This window comes from Berghia stephanieae, chromosome 4 (genome assembly GCF_034508935.2).
Source record: "Berghia stephanieae isolate SIO BIC M18660-M18661 chromosome 4, UCSD_Bste_1.3, whole genome shotgun sequence".
Lineage (NCBI taxonomy): Eukaryota > Metazoa > Mollusca > Gastropoda > Nudibranchia > Aeolidiidae > Berghia > Berghia stephanieae.
The window spans coordinates 33131300-33155541 of NC_088363.1; the positions used below are offsets into that span (position 1 = coordinate 33131300).

At 34.2% G+C, this 24242-nt stretch overlaps 1 protein-coding gene across 14 annotated transcripts in view; it reads right to left on the reverse strand.

Annotated features, from left to right (window-relative positions):
- Positions 1-24242, reverse strand: part of LOC144970444 (arf-GAP with Rho-GAP domain, ANK repeat and PH domain-containing protein 1-like) — a 152015-nt gene that overhangs the window by 32875 nt on the left and 94898 nt on the right. For 12 of the 14 annotated variants that reach the window (XM_078910096.1, XM_078910090.1, XM_078910092.1 and 9 more), the window contains 9 exons: positions 8385-8428; positions 6791-6869; positions 5816-5878; positions 5336-5417; positions 4075-4127; positions 3478-3531; positions 2298-2378; positions 831-943; positions 209-354 (listed from right to left, as the gene is read on the reverse strand). In XM_078910096.1, coding sequence (XP_078766222.1) covers positions 209-354; positions 831-943; positions 2298-2378; positions 3478-3531; positions 4075-4127; positions 5336-5417; positions 5816-5878; positions 6791-6869; positions 8385-8428 — 715 coding nt within the window. Of the gene's footprint in view, positions 1-208; positions 355-830; positions 944-2297; positions 2379-3477; positions 3532-4074; positions 4128-5335; positions 5418-5815; positions 5879-6790; positions 6870-8384; positions 8429-8945; positions 9591-10615; positions 10674-24242 lie in introns of those variants that run through there. The other 2 variants (XM_078910102.1, XM_078910103.1) reach the window with 2 other exon arrangements.

Consider the following 24242-nt stretch of genomic DNA (forward strand, 5'->3'; position numbering starts at 1 on the left):
AAAATTAAAATCTGGTCAGAAAACACGACTTGCAAATTGAGAAGTGTCAATGGGTCACATGCATATCACTTGCTATAAAAATGATGAGTCTTCGCTCTGAGGCATTTCTTTTTCTCTCTCCCTAAAAATAACTCCCCCCCCCCCCCCCCTCCAAAAAAAAAAAACCCCCAAAAAAACAAACAAGATAATCTAGTAAACTTAAACTTACTGTCAGCCCCACAATCGGCACATTCCCTATTGCTGATGTTGTGGTAGACTTTCTCTAGCACCGTGTCGTCTGCCAAACCTTCTGCAATGGCGTCCTCCATGGCCATACGCCATGACTGCATGTCCGAGTCATTCTCAAAGGTCAGGCTGTAATTTTAAAAATGTACAAACAAGGTTTAAAATTGTACACAGATGTGGTGAGTGTATGGTTTGTTTCACACAATTCTACCTGGCTACCATTTTTCGGTATGTCATGGGTGATAGAAGATTACAAATACCAAGAAGTTTTTCCAAAAAATAAGGAGTCATTCAATGTCACTAATAATAGTAATAATAATAATAATAATAATAATAATAATAATAATAATAATAATAATAATAATAATAATAATAATAATATTAATAATAATAGTAATAATAATAATAATAATAATAATAATAATAATAATAATAATAATAATAATAATAATAATAATAATAATATCCACCAAACATACTCAAAGTGCTTTACAAAACTGAACATAAACAGCAACTCTTATATATAAGGAGAAATATAATTCTTCTAAATGTTGTGAGCTAAGTCAGTTTATATAAAGAAGAAAATAACATCACCAGTGACTCACTCAAAATGGTCATAATTAAGCCAGAGTTGTAACCGACAACGTCTTCGGTCTTTAACTTTGACAGATGCCAACTTCATGTCAATCTCGTGGATAGGGGAACCCATTTGGAAATCCTTTAGATAATGATATCAATAAAAAGAAATGATGCTTAGGATAATAATAATAATCATAATATATACTTTATTCATCCAAAAAAATGGAAATTCGTTTACAGACGTGGCATGCATAAAAATGTATAAACACAAAGTTGAGAATCTATGGCGACAATGTATACATTATATATATATGCAAATGTACAAAAATGTAAAAATATACAACCAAGAACCAATAGCAACACTTTATATATTAATTTAATAAATTGAGATAGGCCATACCTCTGGCCTTAGTCCGAACTTGTGAGTGTATATTTAAAAGATAGTAATTAATTCAAATCACAGTTGCGTTAAAAATTCGAACACCATGTGGCAAAAATGAATTAAGGTGACGTGTTGTCTTTGTTTTTATAGATATAAGGCGACGGCTCCTCATGGAGAACATGATATATTTGCGAAGGGGGGATTCCCATCCTTAATAACTTTCTCCATTTTACTTAGACAAAATCTCTTGAACAGTTCTTCCGCATTGGAAATTGGGTGAGTATAACTCCTGGCTTTATCAATTATCTGATCAATTTTCTTAATGCCACAAATACTGGAATTTCCACACCATGCTGTAATACAAAAAGTAATTACAGTCTCCAAAACGGATCTATAAAAAAGGGTGCATAACGTTTTGTCTATGTCAAATTCTGAAATTTTGCGAATAAAATACATTCTTTTGTTCAATTTAGAGATAACAGCATAGGTTTGTAAATGCCACTGAAATTTATTGTCAATTAAAATACCCAAATATTTGTAAACCGAAACTTGCTCAACAGCTTGATTTTTAATTTTGAGCGGAGTGATGGAATTTGTGTTCTTTCTAAAATCAAAAATCATTTCTTTCATCATATAAGGGGAAAAATATTTCCTTATGAAAATATTGGATTTTCTTTAATATGTGTTCACTTGGAACAGAAACATTTCAATCATCAACAATTGCAAAATCAAAATAAGATTAAAGTAAAGAAAAAAAAGGATCAACAAGAAGCAATAAAAAAAAAAGTTTAAATGAAAAATAACTCATTATCCTACACACTATTGAATTATTTAAGTTTTTATTGTGAGTAACATGTCACTTGGTCGTATGAACACTGACATACAATCAAGCATCAAACAAGCATAATTTCAAAGAAAATAATTATGATGAAATAATGCTTTAGTATCTTTAAAAATCATAATAATGATATCTACGTTACCTATCAAGAATAATACTGATTTGAAAAGTAATATGTTATTTATGTATCGTTAAGACCATTAAAAAATATCTATAACTTTAAAGGGTTCATTTGGCCTATGAACTATACAATGACTTCAAATAGAAACCTACCTTGAAAGACCTGAAGTATCTGAGGTGATGACCACTGATGACAACGTAATATTTCTTCATGTTATTGAATTTGATGAAGCCCTGGAATCAAACAGAGAGGTATGCTTGTCATTAAAGTAGTCATTCAAAGCCATTCGGCCCGTGGAGCCAGAGTTTATCCTGGTTTCTATAGCGTGAAACAGAAAATAGCAACTGCTTGCTGCCCTTTGGATAGGACGTTAGTCTATCATAAAGTACTTTCTACCAGATTTAACAGCTACCCAATCACTACTGGGAGGACAGGGGGATCAGAAAATAAAATCTCGACTGCACCCGGGATCGATCTTGGTCCCTTTGTGTTTGAAGAGAGTGCTCTACCAACTGAGCTATTGGGACCCCCATTGTCATTAAAACAACAATAAAATGGAATAAAGAAAGTAGATGGGGACGTTCATTTGTCGAAAAAACCCCCAAAAAACACAATGAATGGGACACTAAAGAAGAATGAGATATGAGAGGATGGCTTGTTAAGGCTTTGATTTGTCCATCTTCTCATCTCTCATTTTTCTTTAGTATTTAAGATTCATTCTGTTTTGTTGACAAAATGGAAACTCGAACGTCTTTTAAAATTAAACTGAAGTTTCTATTCCATTTTATTATTGTTATTTATTTCTTCAATCAGTAACGTTTGCATTATTAAATTAATAATAATAATAACAATAATAATAATAATAATAATAATAATAATAATAATAATAATAATAATAATAATAATAATAATAATAATAATAATAATAATAATAAGAAGAAGAAGAAGAAGAAGAAGAAGAAGAAGAAGAAGAAGTAGAAGAAGAATTGTAATAACAATTGTACATAATATAGCGCTTACACCAAAGCTTCAAAGCGTTTAAAGTTCATTATCCAATAAATATCACATTTCAGTTCTTCACTTTACTAATTTAAGAATTGAGGGGGGGGGGGGGGTAGAGGTTTACATAATCAGGCAACCAAAAACATTTTAATGAACTAGAAAGAAAGAAAAAAAAAGAGATTATGAGAAAAGAAAGAATGATACGAACTCTTAAGGAACTAAAAAGTAAAATGTCATATTTGTAATCAATGTAACCTCATCTGGTCCACCCCATTATAATACCAGATTGAAGCAGTAGGTGACATATGTCGGATAAATGAATTGACTTACTTCCTTGTCCGATTTCTCTTCAGCAGGTTGGCCTCTGGCATCCAATTTACTTTTCTGAATAAAATGAGAAGAGAAAATATTTAACTTTACCTCAGATAAAATGAGTGAAATCAGTAAATTTACAAAAAAAAAATAGCTCAACAAGTCACATTTTTGCAGCAAACATTAAAACTATCACCAATAATCAATGCCGCTAATACCACCACTACCTCCATAAACAATATCCTTATTACCAATACCACCACCATCACTAATAATCCCTCCGTCAGCACTAACACCATCACCACTACAACCATTACCACCAATACCACCACCATCCTCAGCACTAGTACGAAACTACAACAAATACCATCATCAGCACCACCAGTATCACCACCATCACCATTAACACCACTGCAATCACCACTAACATTACCACCCCCGTCACCATAAACAGCATCACAACTAACCACAGCTGCCAAAACCAACACCATCACCATCCACCACCAGCACCACCATTACAACCGCCAACACCACCACCAGCATCACTACTACAACCGCCAACACCACCGCCAGCACCACCACTACAACCGCCAACACCACCATTTGCACACTCACCTTGTACTCTGTAATCCCCGCCATGATGAAATTTGACCACAACACACAATCCTCTGAAAAGGATTTTTTTTAAAAAAGGAAGATAAATATCATTTATCCTAAACTCTCGAAAGAAGTGCAGTTGCAAACAACCTAAGTTTTCTAAATAAATAAAATAAAAATAAAATTCCTTTTATTCATCCCCAAGGGGAAATTTGTCTTTAGGGTCTATCCCAAGGGGAAGACTGGAATAACCCAGGCATCAGCTGCAGTGCAGCGCCGCAAAGTGAGCTAAGGCGAGGTGACTTGCTCAAGGCCACACAACGAGGTGGGTAGTTGAACTCGGTACCTTTTGGGTACAAAACAAAGAATGTACTGCTGAGTCACACTGCCCCCTAGGTGTGTGCAATAGATTATCAACTACGAATACAAGCAATATATCATCAAAAAAACTTTACTGGACGAGTTTCTATGTGATAGAAAAATTCAAGACAATTGAGATTTTACTACAGAGCAATTGAAAACAGCCTGTTTTCATGATAATAATGATACATTTTCAACAACTAAACTATGACAAAACTTTATTGGACGAGTTTCTGTGTAAAAGAAAAATTCAAAACAATAAGGTTATTACTATAATATCCCTGCTCTTTTCGCTGTCACGTAACCGTAATCTATTGGCCAGAGACAATTACAAATACTGATCTCTATGAAAGAAGAAGGGTCCCATGCCTGAGTACAATCATAAAAGAACAGCGATGGAGGCTATTTGGTCACATCTTACGTCGAGAAGATAACATCCCAGCCCAAACTGCAATGAATGCAATGTTTCCTTCATAGCAACAAATATGTAGGGAGACCATCAACATCAATAGTAAATACCCTGAACCAGGATCTCTCTACATACCAGAAATTTTTGGATTCAGATGAGGCCGAATGAATCTCTGAAGAACTAAGAAATATTGCAGTGCCCTCTGTACTAAAGTCACAACAAGATCTTGATAGCCTCAAAACTCTGGCCCAGGACCGTGACCAATGGAAACAATTAACAACATGGATGGAGAGAGCAGCTATACTCCTTGAGGTTTAAAAAAGTCTGTGACTGAATTACACAAATTCTCAGCAAGCATCATTCGGACTGCGAGGCTTACTACTACTACTTTCGCTGTCAAAAGAATGAACGACATAGAGGAAATGGATAGACGAAACAAGTTTTGTTTTCAAGTAATTGAGGAAATTATAAATCCACGGCTGAGGGGAGGAGAGGCATCAAGATTCTTACCAAGTGATTCTGCCGAGAAGATGAAGACTCGGTCTTGTAGAGTTGTGACCACTTTGAATTTGTAGTTGTGGCGTTCATTTGTCTGAAATCAATAGAAAAAATACGTAAATAATTATTTTTCTTTCAGCCTTCCTCCATTCTCCCTATTTCCTTCTCCTCCTTCTTGTCCTTCTTCTCTTCCCCCTTCTTAAGTCTATATATTCATATACATAAAATGATAAGCAGGCAATATGTTTTTAATACATAAATATAAATAAACAGACATATTTTTATTATTTAAAAAATCAATAAAATAACACAAGGACGGTAAATTTTAGATGTCTCCTATATCTAAGAATATAGAGAAAGAAAATGCTGGTTACAAATCTCTCTCTCTCTCTCTCTCTATCTCTCTCTCTCTCTCTCTTACACACACATATATACACTCACACACATACACACACACACACGCATACACACAAATATATACTAAAGCCATACCCTGACGTCATTAATGACTTCCTTCATACAGGACACTGGGATTATTCTCTTGGATACTTGAGACTGAAAAAAGGTTTATATATGACAACATTAATCGACAAATACCATCAAAATAAATTGAGCTTTATATAGAGCAATATCCACTAAATGTGCTCAAAGCGCTTTACAAGGGGTCCCTGGTCAACAGCAAAATTTAACATGTAGGACGGGCCATGCCGCCTGTTAGGCAATATTACAATTTTTCGGACAAAGACAACGCTGTTAACAGCCAGATACTCATTTTACACCTGAGTACGGTGAGAGAAAGTGAGTAAAGAGCCTTTTCCAAGGACTCAACTATGCGCTGAGCATGAGGCTCGAACCCAGGACCTTCCGATCCGAAAGCGAGTGTCATACCACAAGACCACATAGCCGCACGATAATAATAAAATTAATAATAATAATAATAATAATAATAATAATAATAATAATAATAATAATAATAATAATAATAATAATAATAATAACAATAATAATAATAATAATAATAATAATCATAATAATAATGTAATTTATTTATATAGCGCCTGTTTGTACAATATAGCTCCAGGCCAGGCGTCAACAGACATGGCATCCAATATACAACATAAAATTTCATTTTACATATTATCAATAGCAGTTAAAAGATAAAAAAACCCCCACAGAATTATCATTTTTACAATGTAAAAGGAAGTAAATATAACATAAAACAGTGCTGATGGCATGCAAGTTGTCCTTATAGATAGTATGCGCTTGGCTAAGAAACTCACAGCATTGACATCCGGAAGTGTAATGGACCAACACACAAAACTAAGTGTAACCTTGAACGTTGATAGTCTGGTTAATACAGTTTAGTGAGAATTACTCGTAAACATGGATGGCAAAAAACAGTAACAAAGACCTGACTGACATCAACTTCGCTCTATGTATAATACTGTTGAGTAGGTAGGTGCTCACCGTGTTACTGTCATAGTAGCTAAGAGAGCTGCCGTTGAAAACCACCCATCTTTTCTTCCAGCCTTTGTTGGCGTTGTACCTGGGGAGACACAATACACAGATCAGTCCTGGGATTTGGCAATCAGAGTTCAAACTAAGATCTAAATCTAAAAAAACAGAATGAATGAAACGCTACAGACGACTGAGATAATGTGGTAGTGGCGTTGTTAAGATGAATAAACAAAAGCATTGATTGATGGGCAGGAAGTAGTATGCTCCTTTGTAAACAAAATCACTGATGGGGCAGGAAATAGTGTGCTTCTTTGTAATTTTACAAAGGAGCATACTACTTCCTGCCCATCAATCAATGCTTTTCGTCTGTAGTGTTTCATTCATCCTGTTTTGTTGATAAAGGGGAAACCCGAAACGTCCATTTCATCTGTTTTCGTATATTAAATTGAAGCTTACATTCAATTTCACATTGTTATCTATTCTTTTCGAGCTTCGAGCAGCAACATTTACACTACTTGAACATATAAAAATTCATAGTTTTTGAGGGGAAAAAATGTAGTCGCTCTTGTGAACTTTAAAAATCAACAATTTACCCTCACAAGGATCAAATAACAAAATCCTTACAATAAATCATGAATTCTGTCATCAAGTTTAATTTTCAATAAGTTTTAACGACTCATGAAGATCTGAAATTGGAGACAAAATGTAATTCTACGAATATTTCGTAACAGTCGGCAGGCCTGTGTTATGCCACCCGGCCTGTGACCTGAAAGTACCGTGTACGAATCATGCTATGAAAGACGCAAAGTTGAGTTCTATGAAAAGGGTCTTTCCTTATTTTTCTTCCCACCACGTTATTGCAGGACTAACCCCCCTCCCCTAATAAATAAATAAATAAATAAAATAAACCCACAAAAAAAAAACAACAAACAGACAAATAAACAAACAAAAGAACAAAAGAACAAACAAACACTCATTTAAAGTTTTGGCCGAAAAACTCATCCTTCACATATCGATCGATCGTTTTAAAATGACTCTTATGTTGAAAACAAGACAACTCTCAAACCTGGGACTTCCTAATGATGAGAGCTAACGGGAATTTGGTGTTGCCTCTATGTGAAACAAAAATGCACTAAAGAAACCAGAATTAAACCCAATCACAACAGGCATTACCGCTAAAATCATGATGTCACCACCATCATCATCGCCATTATAGAAATCGTCGACGGCATCGTCTTCATCATCATCATATTTATCACCACCACCACCATCATCACCATTATAGAAATCGTGGACGGCATCGTCTTCATCATCATCATCATCATATTTATCACCACCACCACCACCACCATCATCATCATCATTATAGACATCGTCGACGTCATCTTCATCGTCATCATCATCATCACTATCACTTCCATCATATTCATCTTATATCATCATCACTAACTCCTCGAGGAAACAATGAGGCGTTTGAATTTAACTGACAGAGGCAATTAATGATGTCATGGGCGTTTCAGGGTTTTACCCTTCATCAACATCGTGCTCTATGACATAACATACTTCAGATGATTGTAAGATGATAACAATGGATATTTCTTACCCTCCTTGTTTGTACAGGTATCCATAGCGTTGATTCTTTTTTGTCTGGAGACGAGATGGAAAAAAATATGAATTATATAGTAATTTGAAAAGCAAATATATAAAATAAATAAATGAATAAATAAATAAATAAATAAATAAATAAATAAATAAATAAATAAATAAATTGATTCTTGATGCTGTGCGCTTGCTATTTAAGAAACTCACAACATTGCCATCCGGAAATATAACGGACCAACACACAGTATTATGTGCACCTTGAATGTTTATAGTCTGGTTAATATAGTTTAGGAATAATTACTCAAAACATGGATGGCACAAAACTATAACAAAGATGGTATGAAGTTGACGTCACTCAGGTCTTTGTTATTGCTTTTTGCCATCCGCGTTTATGAGTAATTCTCACTAAACTGTATTAACCGGACTATAAACGTTCAAGGCAGGTGACAGATAGTTTTGTGTGTTGGTCCGTTATACTTCCGGATGGCAATGTTGACAATGTTGTGAGCTTCTTAGCCAAACGCATACAATCTATAAGCTATCTACTTCAAAATCAACTCACTCTGTGTTTTCTGACGTCAATCAACCTCATCAACCGCCGCTTCATTTGGAAATGCATAGATTACACAAACACACGGGTAACTTATAAACACACTCGATTGCACACGTGAAGTTCACAGTGCAATATAAATAATATTTCGTCAAATCCCTCTCTGAGATCCGAAGTTTGAAAGATAAACATCACTCGCCGGGAACATTAAGTCAATGAAAATAAAACCAAAAATTGAAACTTGAAAATAATCCGATAGTCATGAAATGTTGAAACAAAATGAACTATTTAGTCTTCAAAATCAGATTGTAAGCTATGAAACCAACGAGTGAATTGTATATATAAACAAATGGTCATTTTATAAGTAAATTTAAAATTTCGAAATAATTTGGATAAAACTGAAAATATATCTTTACTTTGTAAAGCGCTTTGAGCACGTTAAGTGGATATTGCGCAATATAAACGTTCAATTTTTTTTGGGTGTTTTAAAAACATTAAAAAAAAAATATATATATATATAAAGTCGAAGAGAAATCCATTATAACGTCATATATATATCGCATCATCACATATTTCTCACCAAAAATCTTATACAACCTTAAATCAAACTTTACCACATCCCTAATTAGGTGTTAAATTCGGAAGAAAGTCAAACACGAAGAATAAAGGAGAAAAACCACAGATGTCTCTTTTTACGTTAACATTATTTTTTGGGAAATTTTCTGATTTCCCCCTTGAGTGATGTCAGGGGTCAAGAGATGCCCTCTATAAATAAAACATAACCCTTTAGTTTTTCCTCTGTTCTATTTAGAGAGAGAGAGAGAGAGAGAGAGAGAGAGAGAGAGAGAGAGAGAGAGAGAGAGCGAGAGAGAGAGAGAGGAGAGAGAGAGAGAGAGAGAGAGAGAGAGAGAGAGAGGGAGGGGGGGGGGTGGACCCCTGACATCACTGATAGGCTGGGAGAGGGGTGGGGTGGTGGTCACAGTAATTCAAAAAGGTGGACATAAAATATGTGGTTTTCCCCCTGTACTCTTCAATACATACTCTGGAATTAAGTTCAAACTGTAAACACAAAATAAGGCGTCAGGAAAATGGTAGATACACGATATCACGAAAGATTTTAAAAGAAAAAAAAAAAAAAGGGGGGGGGGGGGCAGAGGCGATGTGCACATATCATTTATAAGATTTACACCCAATAATGTAAATGGTGCTGCTCGAAGCTCGAAGAAATAAAGAACAATGATTCGTCTGTAGTGTTTTATTCATCCTGTTTTGTTGATAAAGGGGAAACCCGAAACGTCAATTTTAATCTGCTTTCGTATATTAAATTGAATCTTACATTCAATTTCACATTGTTATTTAAGATTTACAACCCAACACAATTATGGGTGTGATTTAACAGTTGTAATGGAAGAACAGTTTGCGTTGGTTTGTGAATTTTTCCATTGCAATGAACCCATCACAACTACTAGGCTATTCAAATGTGTAAATTAGTATAAGTAAACATCAGAACAACCTCAATTCAATCTTTAACACTATATAATTAATCCAGATGGTAAATCCGGGAAGAAAATTAATGTGAACACTGAACATTCTGGAATTTAGCACAAACTTCAAACAAAACGAGGCGTCAGGAAATGACTTTATTAGAAAAAGAGAGAAAAACAAAAAGAAAACAAACAAACCCCGAATGATTCCAAAAAAGGCGCTACCACCAATCGTCCCCGAGAAAAAAACGTTAATGAAACTTCAAATACATGTCAGCAATCCAAAAACCCCGACACCTCTCGACTCTCAAGAGGGTGAGAAGGATTTCTGTCACAAAATGACAAAACGCCATTTTTAATTTTGGCCAAAAAACCCACCAAAAAAAAAAAAAAAAAAAAAAACCCCAACAAAAAACAACCCAGAGACAAACCAAACTGTATAATCGTTCGACATTAAGATGGCCTCCATCGCCTTAAAACCCGAGCCATCATGGAGCCTCAAATTTAAGGTGTTATTTATAATTTTTTTTTTTAAAGTTGGAGGTAAACCAAATCGACCGATTTAAGAACAAAACAAAAATTCTGGCCAATTTCAATGTTGGGCAGAATTCAGAATCGTACTTGTCGACTACAATCCACAATAGGAAGGAAATACGTCGAGAAGGTCAAACTAATATAAGCATCTCGACATGCAAGAATAGTAACTCGTGTCATAATATGCTGTAGAGTTGCCAATCCAATTATTCGTGGAAAAATTCTAGTTTTATTTTCACAATATCAAATTGCTTGTCCAAAATGCAACCAAAAATTACTCAACTTCACGTGATGAACCAGACACGAGTAGTTATTTTGTAAGTCTGATAAACTTTTTTTTCTCAGTGTTGTTGTAATGGAAATGCTCTGAAACCAACGCAGTGTGTTACACACATTGCAACAATATTAAAACAAGCCCATAATTATATTCTGTAACTAGACTTTTTAATATGTGCAGTTATGTGGCCTTGTGGTATGACACTCGCTTTCGGATCGGAAGGTCCTGGGTTCGAGTCTCGCTCGGCGCATAGTTGAGTCCTTGGAAAAGGTTTTACTCACATTCTCTCACCGTACTCAGGTATAAAATGAGTACCTGGCCGTTAACAGTGTTGTCTCTGTCAGAAAAAAATAATAATATCGCCTAACAGGCGTCATGTCTCGTTCTACATGTTACGTGTTGCTGTTGGTCAGGGACCCTTTGTAAAGCGCTTTGGGCACATTTAGTGGATATTGCGCTATATAAAAAAGCTCACTTTTTATGGTCTCAGTGTTGTTTGTAATGGAAATGCTCTGAAACCAAGGCAGTGTGTTGTTACACATTGAAACAATATTAAAACAAGCCCATAATTACATTCTGTAACTCGACCTAATACCAAATTCATGCAGGGTGAACACAAGAAGAAAATGATTCAATTTACAAGTTATAAACAAATAATTCTCTAAATTATAGTTTTAAAAAGCCGCTCAAAAGCTTAACTCTGTCAACAAGTTTGGTGTGTGACCTGCCAGTGGTTTCGCAATGGGCAAAGCGGTAATTAATTAATTAATTAATTAATTAACTTTTTGAGGGTTTTACGGCGCTTGCAACACGTTTAAGGTCATATCAACGCTAGCAAAAAAAAAAAAATAACAAAAAATAAATAAGGAAGAAAATGGGATAGTAAGTTCAAGAATAACAATTAAGGCACCCAAGAAAAGTAAGATGAGGAATTGATTCAAATAAGAAGCAGATGTATATTCCAGGAGCACACTGTCCTTAAAGTCTCATCCAGACACAAGCACATATCCCCACTAAGAGGAATACACTCAAATGTTTACAAATTATTATTAATAACACAAAAAAGGTAATGCAATACATAACAGAGAGAACAAAACATTTGACTGTCTTCCTCTCTCATTCCGACAAAGACAGAAAGCATGGTGGAAAACATATACAGGGGGATAGAAGACACAGTAAGTGCCTCCCTGTCCACTATGGGAGGTCAGGAACACCACTCAGAAAGCGCCCATTCAACAGATCCGAACAACAAATATGTGGCAATCATACAACGATTATCCGCACGAAGTTTGGTTGTTTTTTTTAAATCTCAAAGTGTTGTAAGAAAATATACAGAAATGTAAAAGGAACAATAATCCCTCCTGATAATGAAAGTAAAATGAAAACAATGAGAGCGTGTTTAATGAATAACACTAAAGAGAACCGTATAAAATTCTACTCTGCCGTACTCTAGTATTTACAGTTTTGTCCAGAAAACTCGTCCTTCAAATTATGTCGACCGATTAAAATGACCATCACCTTGCCAAACATTGTCAAACCTGGGATTTCCAAAATGTCGCCGGTTGTAGAGTTTTTGGCAAGGCAAGGGTCATTTTAATCAATTGATATTTAAAGGACGAGTTTTCTGACCAAATTTATTTTTTAAACGTATTGTTGTTTTTTAAACAGTACTGCAGTTCTGAAGTTTGATGTTGAATTCGGGAAAAGCAGAAAATCGCCTAGTTGACACATTGACGATTGTGGCATTTGGTGTTGTTTTGTTAAAATAGAGCTTTTCTGTTTATTTTGCTGTTGTTGTAATTGTAAGTTGTTTCTGCTGCTGCTGCTGTTGTTATTGTTGTTATTGTTGTTGTTGTTGTTGTCGTCGTAGCCGTCGTCGTTGACGAGGTTAAGGATGATGAAAACTGCAAACGGGAGAACGAACTACTTTACGAGTGAGTAAGCTATTTGAGTGTGCATTGATGGTCAACAATAGCAACAACACAACAAATGCCACAACTGTCGAGGTGTCAACAAGACGAATTCCTGCTTTACCCGAATTGTTCCGTATGCCTTTTTTTAGGCACATCAGGCCCAGCTCACTCACAACTCTCAACCAAGCCAAAAACTAGTACGAATGTTGTACCTACCTACTACACACCAAATCATAGCCCCTAGTGTGACAAACGAACCTGATTACGTCACAACTTCAGAGTGAGCACACACACGATCTAACTCATCTCAAGGACTCTCACTCAGCTCTTGACATCCATACATGACGTAATGAGACCCATTAACCCTTTACCAACGGGATTTAAGTTACTCTTAATTAACATGATTGGATAGCATACGTCAAACCATCTTTACCCAAGGGAGTCATAAAAGTGATGTGACACGGACTTTAATTTCGTTGAGTTTTTCGAGAACGGGTGCTTAAAACATATCCTCCTCCTCCTCCTTCTTCCTCTTCTTCTTCTTTTTTTTTTTTGGTAACAAATTGAGGAGCAGGCACCGGTGAAATATAAAAATATCAAAAGATGTGTATGAAACAGTGCCTCGAATGGGTATCGAACCTCAGACCTCCTAATATTATCTTGAATCTTTCTTTCTATTTATCTCACACTGACACTGTTACACAACTTCTTGGATTTACTATTATTTGTTTGTTTGTTTTTAGGGGTTTTAACAGCGCTTGTGACACATTTATATCATATCAGCGCCAGTAATAAGAACAAAATGGAATAGTTAAAATATTCTAGATTTACAATCAAAGCACCCAAGAAAAATATAGACAAAGGGGGGAATTGGTCCAAACAGGGAACATACAGACGAGATTTATTTATTTTTTTGGTCATTAACGTGGGATTGACTCACGCACCGGTTAGTACCAACCAGATAGTGTGCTGAATGTCGTAAAATTGAGCTACTCCCAGCTTAACATTTTTGAAAGATCATATCAGCAGCACTAACTAACCCAAACTTTCCAACTCCGGTTTCTTCTTCGTCTTTTTTTTTTTTTTCGGGCACATGGACTTGCGGTATGATGACACAAGGTCATAGGAAGGTCCTGGGTTCAAGTCCTGTTCTGAGCGGCGTATAGCTGAGTCCTTTTGAAAAAGCTCTTTAAGTTACTCACATTCTCTCACCGTACTCAGATGTAAAAACGGCACCTGGCCGTTAACAGCGTTGTCTGTCAGAGAAAAAGAAATTGTACTATCGCCTTACAGGCATCAATCATGTCTCGTTCCACATATTAAAGGTAACCGTTGGCTATGGACCCCTTATAAAGCGCTTTGAGCACGTTAAGTGGATATTGCTCTATATAAAAGCTCACGTTATTTTTTCATCTCCACTTTCATTGCCTTCTTATGTTTTTGCTTTTAATTGTATTTAAGGGTTTTACGGCGCTTGCATTACATTAAGGTCATATCAGCGCCAGTAAAAAGGAAGAAAATAGGATAGTAACAAGTTCTAGAATTACAATTAAGCACCCAAGAAAAGGTAAGACAAAGGGGAATTGGTTCAAATAGGAAAACGATGTAGATTCCAAGAGCACACTTTCAAAGTACTTAGTTTGAGATCAAATAAAAGTCTTATCCAGACTCAAGCAGAGGTCTCCACTAAGAGGAATACACTCAAATGTTTATAAATCATAAATATGTAAACAAAACATAAAACAGTGCATAACAGAGCGATGATTTACAAGACAAAAAAAAATCATCTCCCAAAACTCTAACTATACGTTTGACTGTTTCGCTCCCAGCTAGGGTATTCGGCCAAGGTAGGAGAAAACTAAGTAATCTCATCTTAAGACAAAGACAGAAAGCAATTGGAAAACATACAGGTGGATAGAAGACACAGCAAGTACCTCCCTGCCCACAACAGGAGGTCGGGAACCCAATCCAGATTGCCTTCTTATTCTTAGTGAAAGTTAAGTCTTGAGTTATTATTAATAACCTAACTAATAATTTCTAACTATCAATATCATCATATTATAATGCGAAAGAAATTCGGTCAGAAATTTCGTGAGTGGGTTAACCATACTGATCACAAAAGTAATTTCTCGTTGATCCACACGCATGAAGTATCTAGTGAAGTGAAGACCAATTAAGGCCGTGTCAATAATACATTAATACTAGACAAATTGTCACACCATAATGAACCAAGTCTGATGTAAGCGGACGAATGGTGGTTACCAAATGTATAGACAGAACGAAGATGACGTCACTCAGGTCTTTGTTCTTGCTTTTCTTTTTTCCATCCATCTTTATGAGTAATTCTCACTAAACTGAACAAGACTATAAACGTTTAAGGTTACACATAGTTTTGTGTGTTGGTCCGTTATAATTCCGGATGGCAATGTTGTGAGTTTGTTAGACAAACGCATAGCATCTATATCAACCAGACTATATATAGAACGAAGATGACATCACTCAGGCCTTTGTTATTGTTTTTTGCCATCCACCTTTATGAGTAATTCTCACAAACTGTATTAACCAGACTTTTAACGTCCAAGGTTACACATAGTTTTGTGTGTTGGCAGGTTATACTTCCGGATGGCAATGTTGTGAGCTTCATTATTATGATATAGATTTAATGGGGGGGGGGGTAGCATTAAGTATAACACCTCTTCAGTATTCTGGAATAGACAGGGATGTAAATGCAAAGTTTTAAAAAATTCTGAAATTCTGCGAGCTCATTTCAATAGTCTAAACTCCAAGTGACACACCAGGAATGAGGTGATAAATGGCCTTGTGATTGTGACAACATTTTTAGGACTTTTGAGTGATAAGTCTCAGAATAAAATCTAAATTATTTTGTTTACGGATGGATTTTAATGATTTATGTCTCCTTTTTGTCAGGAGGAAATACCATTATTTGGTGTTGTTCATGCTTAAATCAGGGCCCATTTAGTATTATTCTTATCTTTATGGATTAAACAGGGTTAAATTAGTTTGGGATACTGAAAAAAATCAGAATTTTGGAATTCTTATCTTAACTTATTTTCACTGCACGTAATCCAACACCTAAACTTTTATATCAAAATTATATTCAGGTCAAAATATTACCCCCAATAACTAAATGAATCTGACAATAATAAAAACTCGTACTCAAATTTCAACAGCCATATCATTACTAAGGCCAATTTTGAGATTGGAAAGATGGTCACCTCCCGATATTTATCATTCTCTCAGGCCCCAAACCCTTCTGCTAATAACAAAGGCAATAAGAAGTACATTACAATTAAAATACTACATTAGGTTTAGAATCGTGTTAAAAGCCCTTTACTTTACTTTATTGGTGTAGCTTTCAATGAGAACAAACAAATTTGATTTTTCCCCCCACCACAGTCAAAAGTTCGTAGCAGTCTCAACCAGAAATGAGACCCCATAGAAATTTCTCATAAAGACCAAGGCTAAGGGAAATGTATCTTCAGACTCATTATGACTGGAATGAATTGCAACACACAGGAATTACTTACAGAAACAGAAATACATTCCAATTGAGCCTTAGGAAGAAAGTGTAACAACAACTCAGAACTCAGTCATGAATACTCGATATGTATCCACCATCTTCTACTTTCGATTCTGCAGCCCATGTTTTGCTTCCGGTAAACTAAAAATAACCCTCCTTGTTTACACAACAGATGTGAATCTAGTTCCGAATTAAAATTAGGAAAATCCGGAAATTCGTACGCTATCAATCCTTAGTACTTCCGAATTAAAATTCGGAAGCTGTCGTGGAAATAAGTTGAATGGTTAAATACACGGATAATCATAACTGACACAACAGTAGTGTAAATTAAGTGTTTCAGTACATTGAAAATGGATATTCACTACAAATTCTCTATATGTACAGCAGTATCTCTTATCACAAGAGTTGTTGGTAGTGAGGTATGAAGAAATATTTAAATAGTTTGGGGAAGCTAGAAAATGTCTGAAAAATAGGAAATCCTAATAATTCTGAAAGATTTACATCCCTGAATAGATCTAACTCGGTTTTTTTTTTTTTTTTTGTTTTTTTTTTAAACTCGTCCTTCAATCATCGGTATATTAAAAACACACACACACCTGGTACTTCATGAAGTCCCAGGTTTGAGAGTTTTTGCCAAGATGAGGGTCATTTAAATTGATCGATATTTGAAGGAATAGATTTCTGGCCAAAATGTTAAAATATGTGTTTTTTTCTCTCAGAGTATGGCATACTGTAGGTCAATACTCAGTCTTTGTTAAAACAAATAACATAGGGGAAAAAAAAAGGGGGGGGGGGGGGTTGTATGCGTGGGGGATGAAGAGGTGGGGGGGGGGGGTCAACCACACAGGGGAACCTCCTGGTCAGGGAAAACGGTGCGGGGGCGCCCAGAGAAAAGGAGTGATGTTTAGATTAGCACGAACCTCAAGTACTGCTTTAATAAAATATACTAGGACAGTCAAGTGTGTTTAATCCGCTACGGTATAGGCACATTCTATATTATACCTTACCTATGATACAATGACATATGTGGTAAAGGTGATATAACACCACGTTTAAAGAGTGATGACTCATTGGAGGAAAATGAAAACTAAACACATACACGGTCGCACACAACAAAACTACACGAATACACACCCAAACAATATTGACGAGAGGAGAAAAAAAATATATATGACAAAATCAATTGTTATAGATCTTGATGATCAACAACAGTCTTGGAGGCGTTACAACATCATCACCAGACAACAGACAAACAACAATAAGAACATCAAGAACACCACCACCAACAACAACAAAACAACAACAAAGATCAATAACAATAACAACAAGAACACTACCGCCACCACCACCACCACCAACAACAACAACAACAACAAAACAACAACAAAGATCAATAACAATAACAACAAGAACACTACCACCACCACCACTACCGCCAGCAACTGTGGGGTAGTTGCACACATATGTAATGGCTTGTGATCGTATAGTGGTGTTTTTGATAGATGGTAGTATTATCCTTTGCGTTGTGTTGTAGATGTTAATAATGACGAAAGAGTTCAAGGGCCGGTGATGATAATTGAATGCACAACATCAAAACATTCAAATAAAAGTCCAGATTCCAAGTTTCATTTCTTACAGTTTTATTTGTTTGTGATAAATTCAAAATCCAAATCATGATAAATTCCAAATCCAAATCAAATAGCATGGTCATAATTCAATCAGTTTCATAAATTCCAAATCCGTAAAATCAGTCCACATGTAAAGTCAATTTGCCTAAGTAACCATTTTCAATATACGTGGAATATTTCTAAGTCCGTAAAAGAAAATAAATGATGGTGAGCACAAAAGGTTTAAAGTGTGCAGCTCATGGTCAAGTTGAATCCTGAATCAAAAGGTAGAATGATCCCCGTTTGATCAGACACACTGTTTTATATCCTATTGTAAACTGTCCCACAATTCCTTTCACCAAAGGTCAGTTTTACGCCTAAATAATCAAATGGCGTACGCCTAAATAATCCGTACGCCCAAATAACAAATACGCTACGCCCAAATAATATCGTACGCCTAAATGATGAATACCAACTATAACTTAATGCTTTTATCCCCAAATACCAAGTAACACCGATCAAAGAAATAATTTTCTAGTACTCAATATAATGACCAATCCTTTAACTTTGGAACGTAAAACTGTCCTAGACTACTCAATATAATGACCATGTTTAACTGATATACAAGCACTGTGAACTCATTAAACCCACTTGCTATAAGCTAACTCTCTTACATACGCCCCTTTCTTAGAATTTAAATTGACTTTAAAACAATTTCAATTCAAAAAAATTACAGTGAGAGATTAAATATATATGTAATGTCCAACTAAAATGTAATAAATAAATGTTAAAATGATAATACTTATACCAGTTAAATATTTAAAAACTTTAAACTTTAAATTCAAAAACACCAAAGTTGATTACAACATTCATATATATCAATTATAGGTTTTATAGTATTACAACATTGATAAATTCACAAACATCAAATTTGATTACATCTAAATAGATATATATATATCGATTATAGATTTTTTTTCTTTCAAATTACAACATCAACAGTAAGGTATCTATCATTTAAAAGTGATTAAAATTTTAATTTACCAACACGAAAGTTGATTAAACATTTATATATTTATCGATTATACTTTTTAAGGCATCACAACATCGAAAGTAAGATATCAAGTAATTAAAAGTTCAAAGAAAAAATATCTTTTCACCTTAAATTCCATCTTCATAGCAATAAAAGTGTTTAATTCTCGTCATATCCCATCACACATAAATAGTATTGCGTGAAAAAGGATGGTTCAAATTCCATTTGTGATATACTCACGTTGTCTTATTCAATCTCAAATTCAACTCTTCTTTTTAATTAAATAAAATACGTATAGCATCAATGCATTATTATTATTATTATTATTATTATTATTATTATTATTATTATTATTATTATTATTATTATTATTATTATTATTATTATTATTATTATTATTATTATTTTGCCGTTCTATAATATATTGTTTTCACTTTTTGAATATAATATATTGCCCTATATATCTATATTTTTTAAAATTTTCCTTTTCTATCTGTGACTCTTAATTTAAATATTATTTAGTATATTTATTTATTTTTTTAAATATTGTCTTTTGTCAGAATTTTAGGAATCATCTATAATTTCAATATTTTTTTTCATATATCAATACAAAATAATTCCACTGCTTCACCTTCAAAATTGATATTCATTTTCTTTCCCAAATAAAACTATTTTCCTATCTGTTCACAATTTTCACTTCAAAATTCGAGTCTCACAAAAACTTTAATAGATGTTAACACCGCAACAATATACATTTCTTGTGTTTCCATGGTTCGGAATGATAACATCTTTACATCATGGTATCAGGGCTCCAAATAAAGATATATAAGAATCCTGATTCACGACACCAAATTAGATGCATAATGTTGCGTAGTTGCACACATATGTAATGGCTTGTGATCGTATAGTGGTGTTTTTGATAGATGGTAGTATTATCCTTTGCGTTGTGTTGTAGATGTTAATAATGACGAAAGAGTTCAAGGGCCGGTGATGATAATTGAATGCACAACATCAAAACATTCAAATAAAAGTCCAGATTCCAAGTTTCATTTCTTACAGTTTTATTTGTTTGTGATAAATTCAAAATCCAAATCATGATAAATTCCAAATCCAAATCAAATAGCATGGTCATAATTCAATCAGTTTCATAAATTCCAAATCCGTAAAATCAGTCCACATGTAAAGTCAATTTGCCTAAGTAACCATTTTCAATATACGTGGAATATTTCTAAGTCCGTAAAAGAAAATAAATGATGGTGAGCACAAAAGGTTTAAAGTGTGCAGCTCATGGTCAAGTTGAATCCTGAATCAAAAGGTAGAATGATCCCCGTTTGATCAGACACACTGTTTTATATCCTATTGTAAACTGTCCCACAATTCCTTTCACCAAAGGTCAGTTTTACGCCTAAATAATCAAATGGCGTACGCCTAAATAATCCGTACGCCCAAATAACAAATACGCTACGCCCAAATAATATCGTACGCCTAAATGATGAATACCAACTATAACTTAATGCTTTTATCCCCAAATACCAAGTAACACCGATCAAAGAAATAATTTTCTAGTACTCAATATAATGACCAATCCTTTAACTTTGGAACGTAAAACTGTCCTAGACTACTCAATATAATGACCATGTTTAACTGATATACAAGCACTGTGAACTCATTAAACCCACTTGCTATAAGCTAACTCTCTTACACAACAACAACAACAAAAACGATAAGAACAACAAAAACGACAGCAACAAGAAGAACAAGAAGAAGAAGAACAACAACAACGGAGGTACCAACTCATCATAATCGACTGACTGACCGACCCACTGTTATGTTGACAGCAGTTGACAGACAGTATGTCGAGAATAAAGCTCCTTGTGTAGCCTAAATAAACCTCGATTTTTTAAAACAATTTCGTCAACGATCAAGTCAACCTCTTATAAATAAATATTATAGACTAATTCGACCCTGATTCAACTAGAAACAAAAATTTCAGCAAATGTAATGGTCAGCAAAATCTGCTGTGTTTGTTGTACTGTTTGTGTAAAGTCATAATCGTCGTGTAAATGGCGGGCTTTGATATGACTCTAATATAACAGTTAGTAAGTAGTCCTTCAGAGCCTTTAGGCCCATAGAGCCGGAGTTTATCTCGGTTTCTATAGCGTGAAACGGACAATACCAATTGCTTGCTACCCTTTTGATAGGACGCTAGTCTATCGGGGGGGGGGGGGGGGGGGATCTCGACTGTATCCGGCATCGATCTCGGTCCCTTAGATTGTGAAGCGAGCGCTCTACCAACTGAGCTATCGGGACATCCCCCCACCCGCCCCCTAATATAACAGTGTAAAAAAAAAAAGAAAGAAAGAAAATAAGAAAAAAGCAGTAATACCGATGTGATTCAAGATTCATTAAAAACGAAGTCGTATCGTTGTCTTCATTCAAAAGGGAAACAAAAACAAAAATTAAATAAAAAAAAAAAGAGTTTTTATAGGGCAATAGCCACTAAACGTTCTAAAGCGCTATACAAGGGATCCAGGACCACAGCAAATCTTAACCGGGAAGGAGGGGGGGGGGGGGCGGAATAGAGACAAAACTGCTACCCTTTGCAAAATCCAGAAATGACTTTCCCAAAATCCAAAAATTTTTAAAAACAAAGCCCCTCTTTTTTCAAATATCGATCAATTACTATTCTTTAAAAAAAATTTTCCCCAAATTACTTTTTTCCCTTGTTGTCAAAAAATTTCCCCTTTTTTTGTTTTTTATGCAAAAAAATTACAGTGAGAGATTAAATATATATGTAATGTCCAACTAAAATGTAATAAATAAATGTTAAAATGATAATACTTATACCAGTTAAATATTTAAAAACTTTAAACTTTAAATTCAAAAACACCAAAGTTGATTACAACATTCATATATATCAATTATAGGTTTTATAGTATTACAACATTGATAAATTCACAAACATCAAATTTGATTACATCTAAATAGATATATATATATCGATTATAGATTTTTTTTCTTTCAAATTACAACATCAACAGTAAGGTATCTATCATTTAAAAGTGATTAAAATTTTAATTTACCAACACGAAAGTTGATTAAACATTTATATATTTATCGATTATACTTTTTAAGGCATCACAACATCGAAAGTAAGATATCAAGTAATTAAAAGTTCAAAGAAAAAATATCTTTTCACCTTAAATTCCATCTTCATAGCAATAAAAGTGTTTAATTCTCGTCATATCCCATCACACATAAATAGTATTGCGTGAAAAAGGATGGTTCAAATTCCATTTGTGATATACTCACGTTGTCTTATTCAATCTCAAATTCAACTCTTCTTTTTAATTAAATAAAATACGTATAGCATCAATGCATTATTATTATTATTATTATTATTATTATTATTATTATTATTATTATTATTATTATTATTATTATTATTATTATTATTATTATTATTATTATTATTATTTTGCCGTTCTATAATATATTGTTTTCACTTTTTGAATATAATATATTGCCCTATATATCTATATTTTTTAAAATTTTCCTTTTCTATCTGTGACTCTTAATTTAAATATTATTTAGTATATTTATTTATTTTTTTAAATATTGTCTTTTGTCAGAATTTTAGGAATCATCTATAATTTCAATATTTTTTTTCATATATCAATACAAAATAATTCCACTGCTTCACCTTCAAAATTGATATTCATTTTCTTTCCCAAATAAAACTATTTTCCTATCTGTTCACAATTTTCACTTCAAAATTCGAGTCTCACAAAAACTTTAATAGATGTTAACACCGCAACAATATACATTTCTTGTGTTTCCATGGTTCGGAATGATAACATCTTTACATCATGGTATCAGGGCTCCAAATAAAGATATATAAGAATCCTGATTCACGACACCAAATTAGATGCATAATGTTGCGTAGTTGCACACATATGTAATGGCTTGTGATCGTATAGTGGTGTTTTTGATAGATGGTAGTATTATCCTTTGCGTTGTGTTGTAGATGTTAATAATGACGAAAGAGTTCAAGGGCCGGTGATGATAATTGAATGCACAACATCAAAACATTCAAATAAAAGTCCAGATTCCAAGTTTCATTTCTTACAGTTTTATTTGTTTGTGATAAATTCAAAATCCAAATCATGATAAATTCCAAATCCAAATCAAATAGCATGGTCATAATTCAATCAGTTTCATAAATTCCAAATCCGTAAAATCAGTCCACATGTAAAGTCAATTTGCCTAAGTAACCATTTTCAATATACGTGGAATATTTCTAAGTCCGTAAAAGAAAATAAATGATGGTGAGCACAAAAGGTTTAAAGTGTGCAGCTCATGGTCAAGTTGAATCCTGAATCAAAAGGTAGAATGATCCCCGTTTGATCAGACACACTGTTTTATATCCTATTGTAAACTGTCCCACAATTCCTTTCACCAAAGGTCAGTTTTACGCCTAAATAATCAAATGGCGTACGCCTAAATAATCCGTACGCCCAAATAACAAATACGCTACGCCCAAATAATATCGTACGCCTAAATGATGAATACCAACTATAACTTAATGCTTTTATCCCCAAATACCAAGTAACACCGATCAAAGAAATAATTTTCTAGTACTCAATATAATGACCAATCCTTTAACTTTGGAACGTAAAACTGTCCTAGACTACTCAATATAATGACCATGTTTAACTGATATACAAGCACTGTGAACTCATTAAACCCACTTGCTATAAGCTAACTCTCTTACACAACAACAACAACAAAAACGATAAGAACAACAAAAACGACAGCAACAAGAAGAACAAGAAGAAGAAGAACAACAACAACGGAGGTACCAACTCATCATAATCGACTGACTGACCGACCCACTGTTATGTTGACAGCAGTTGACAG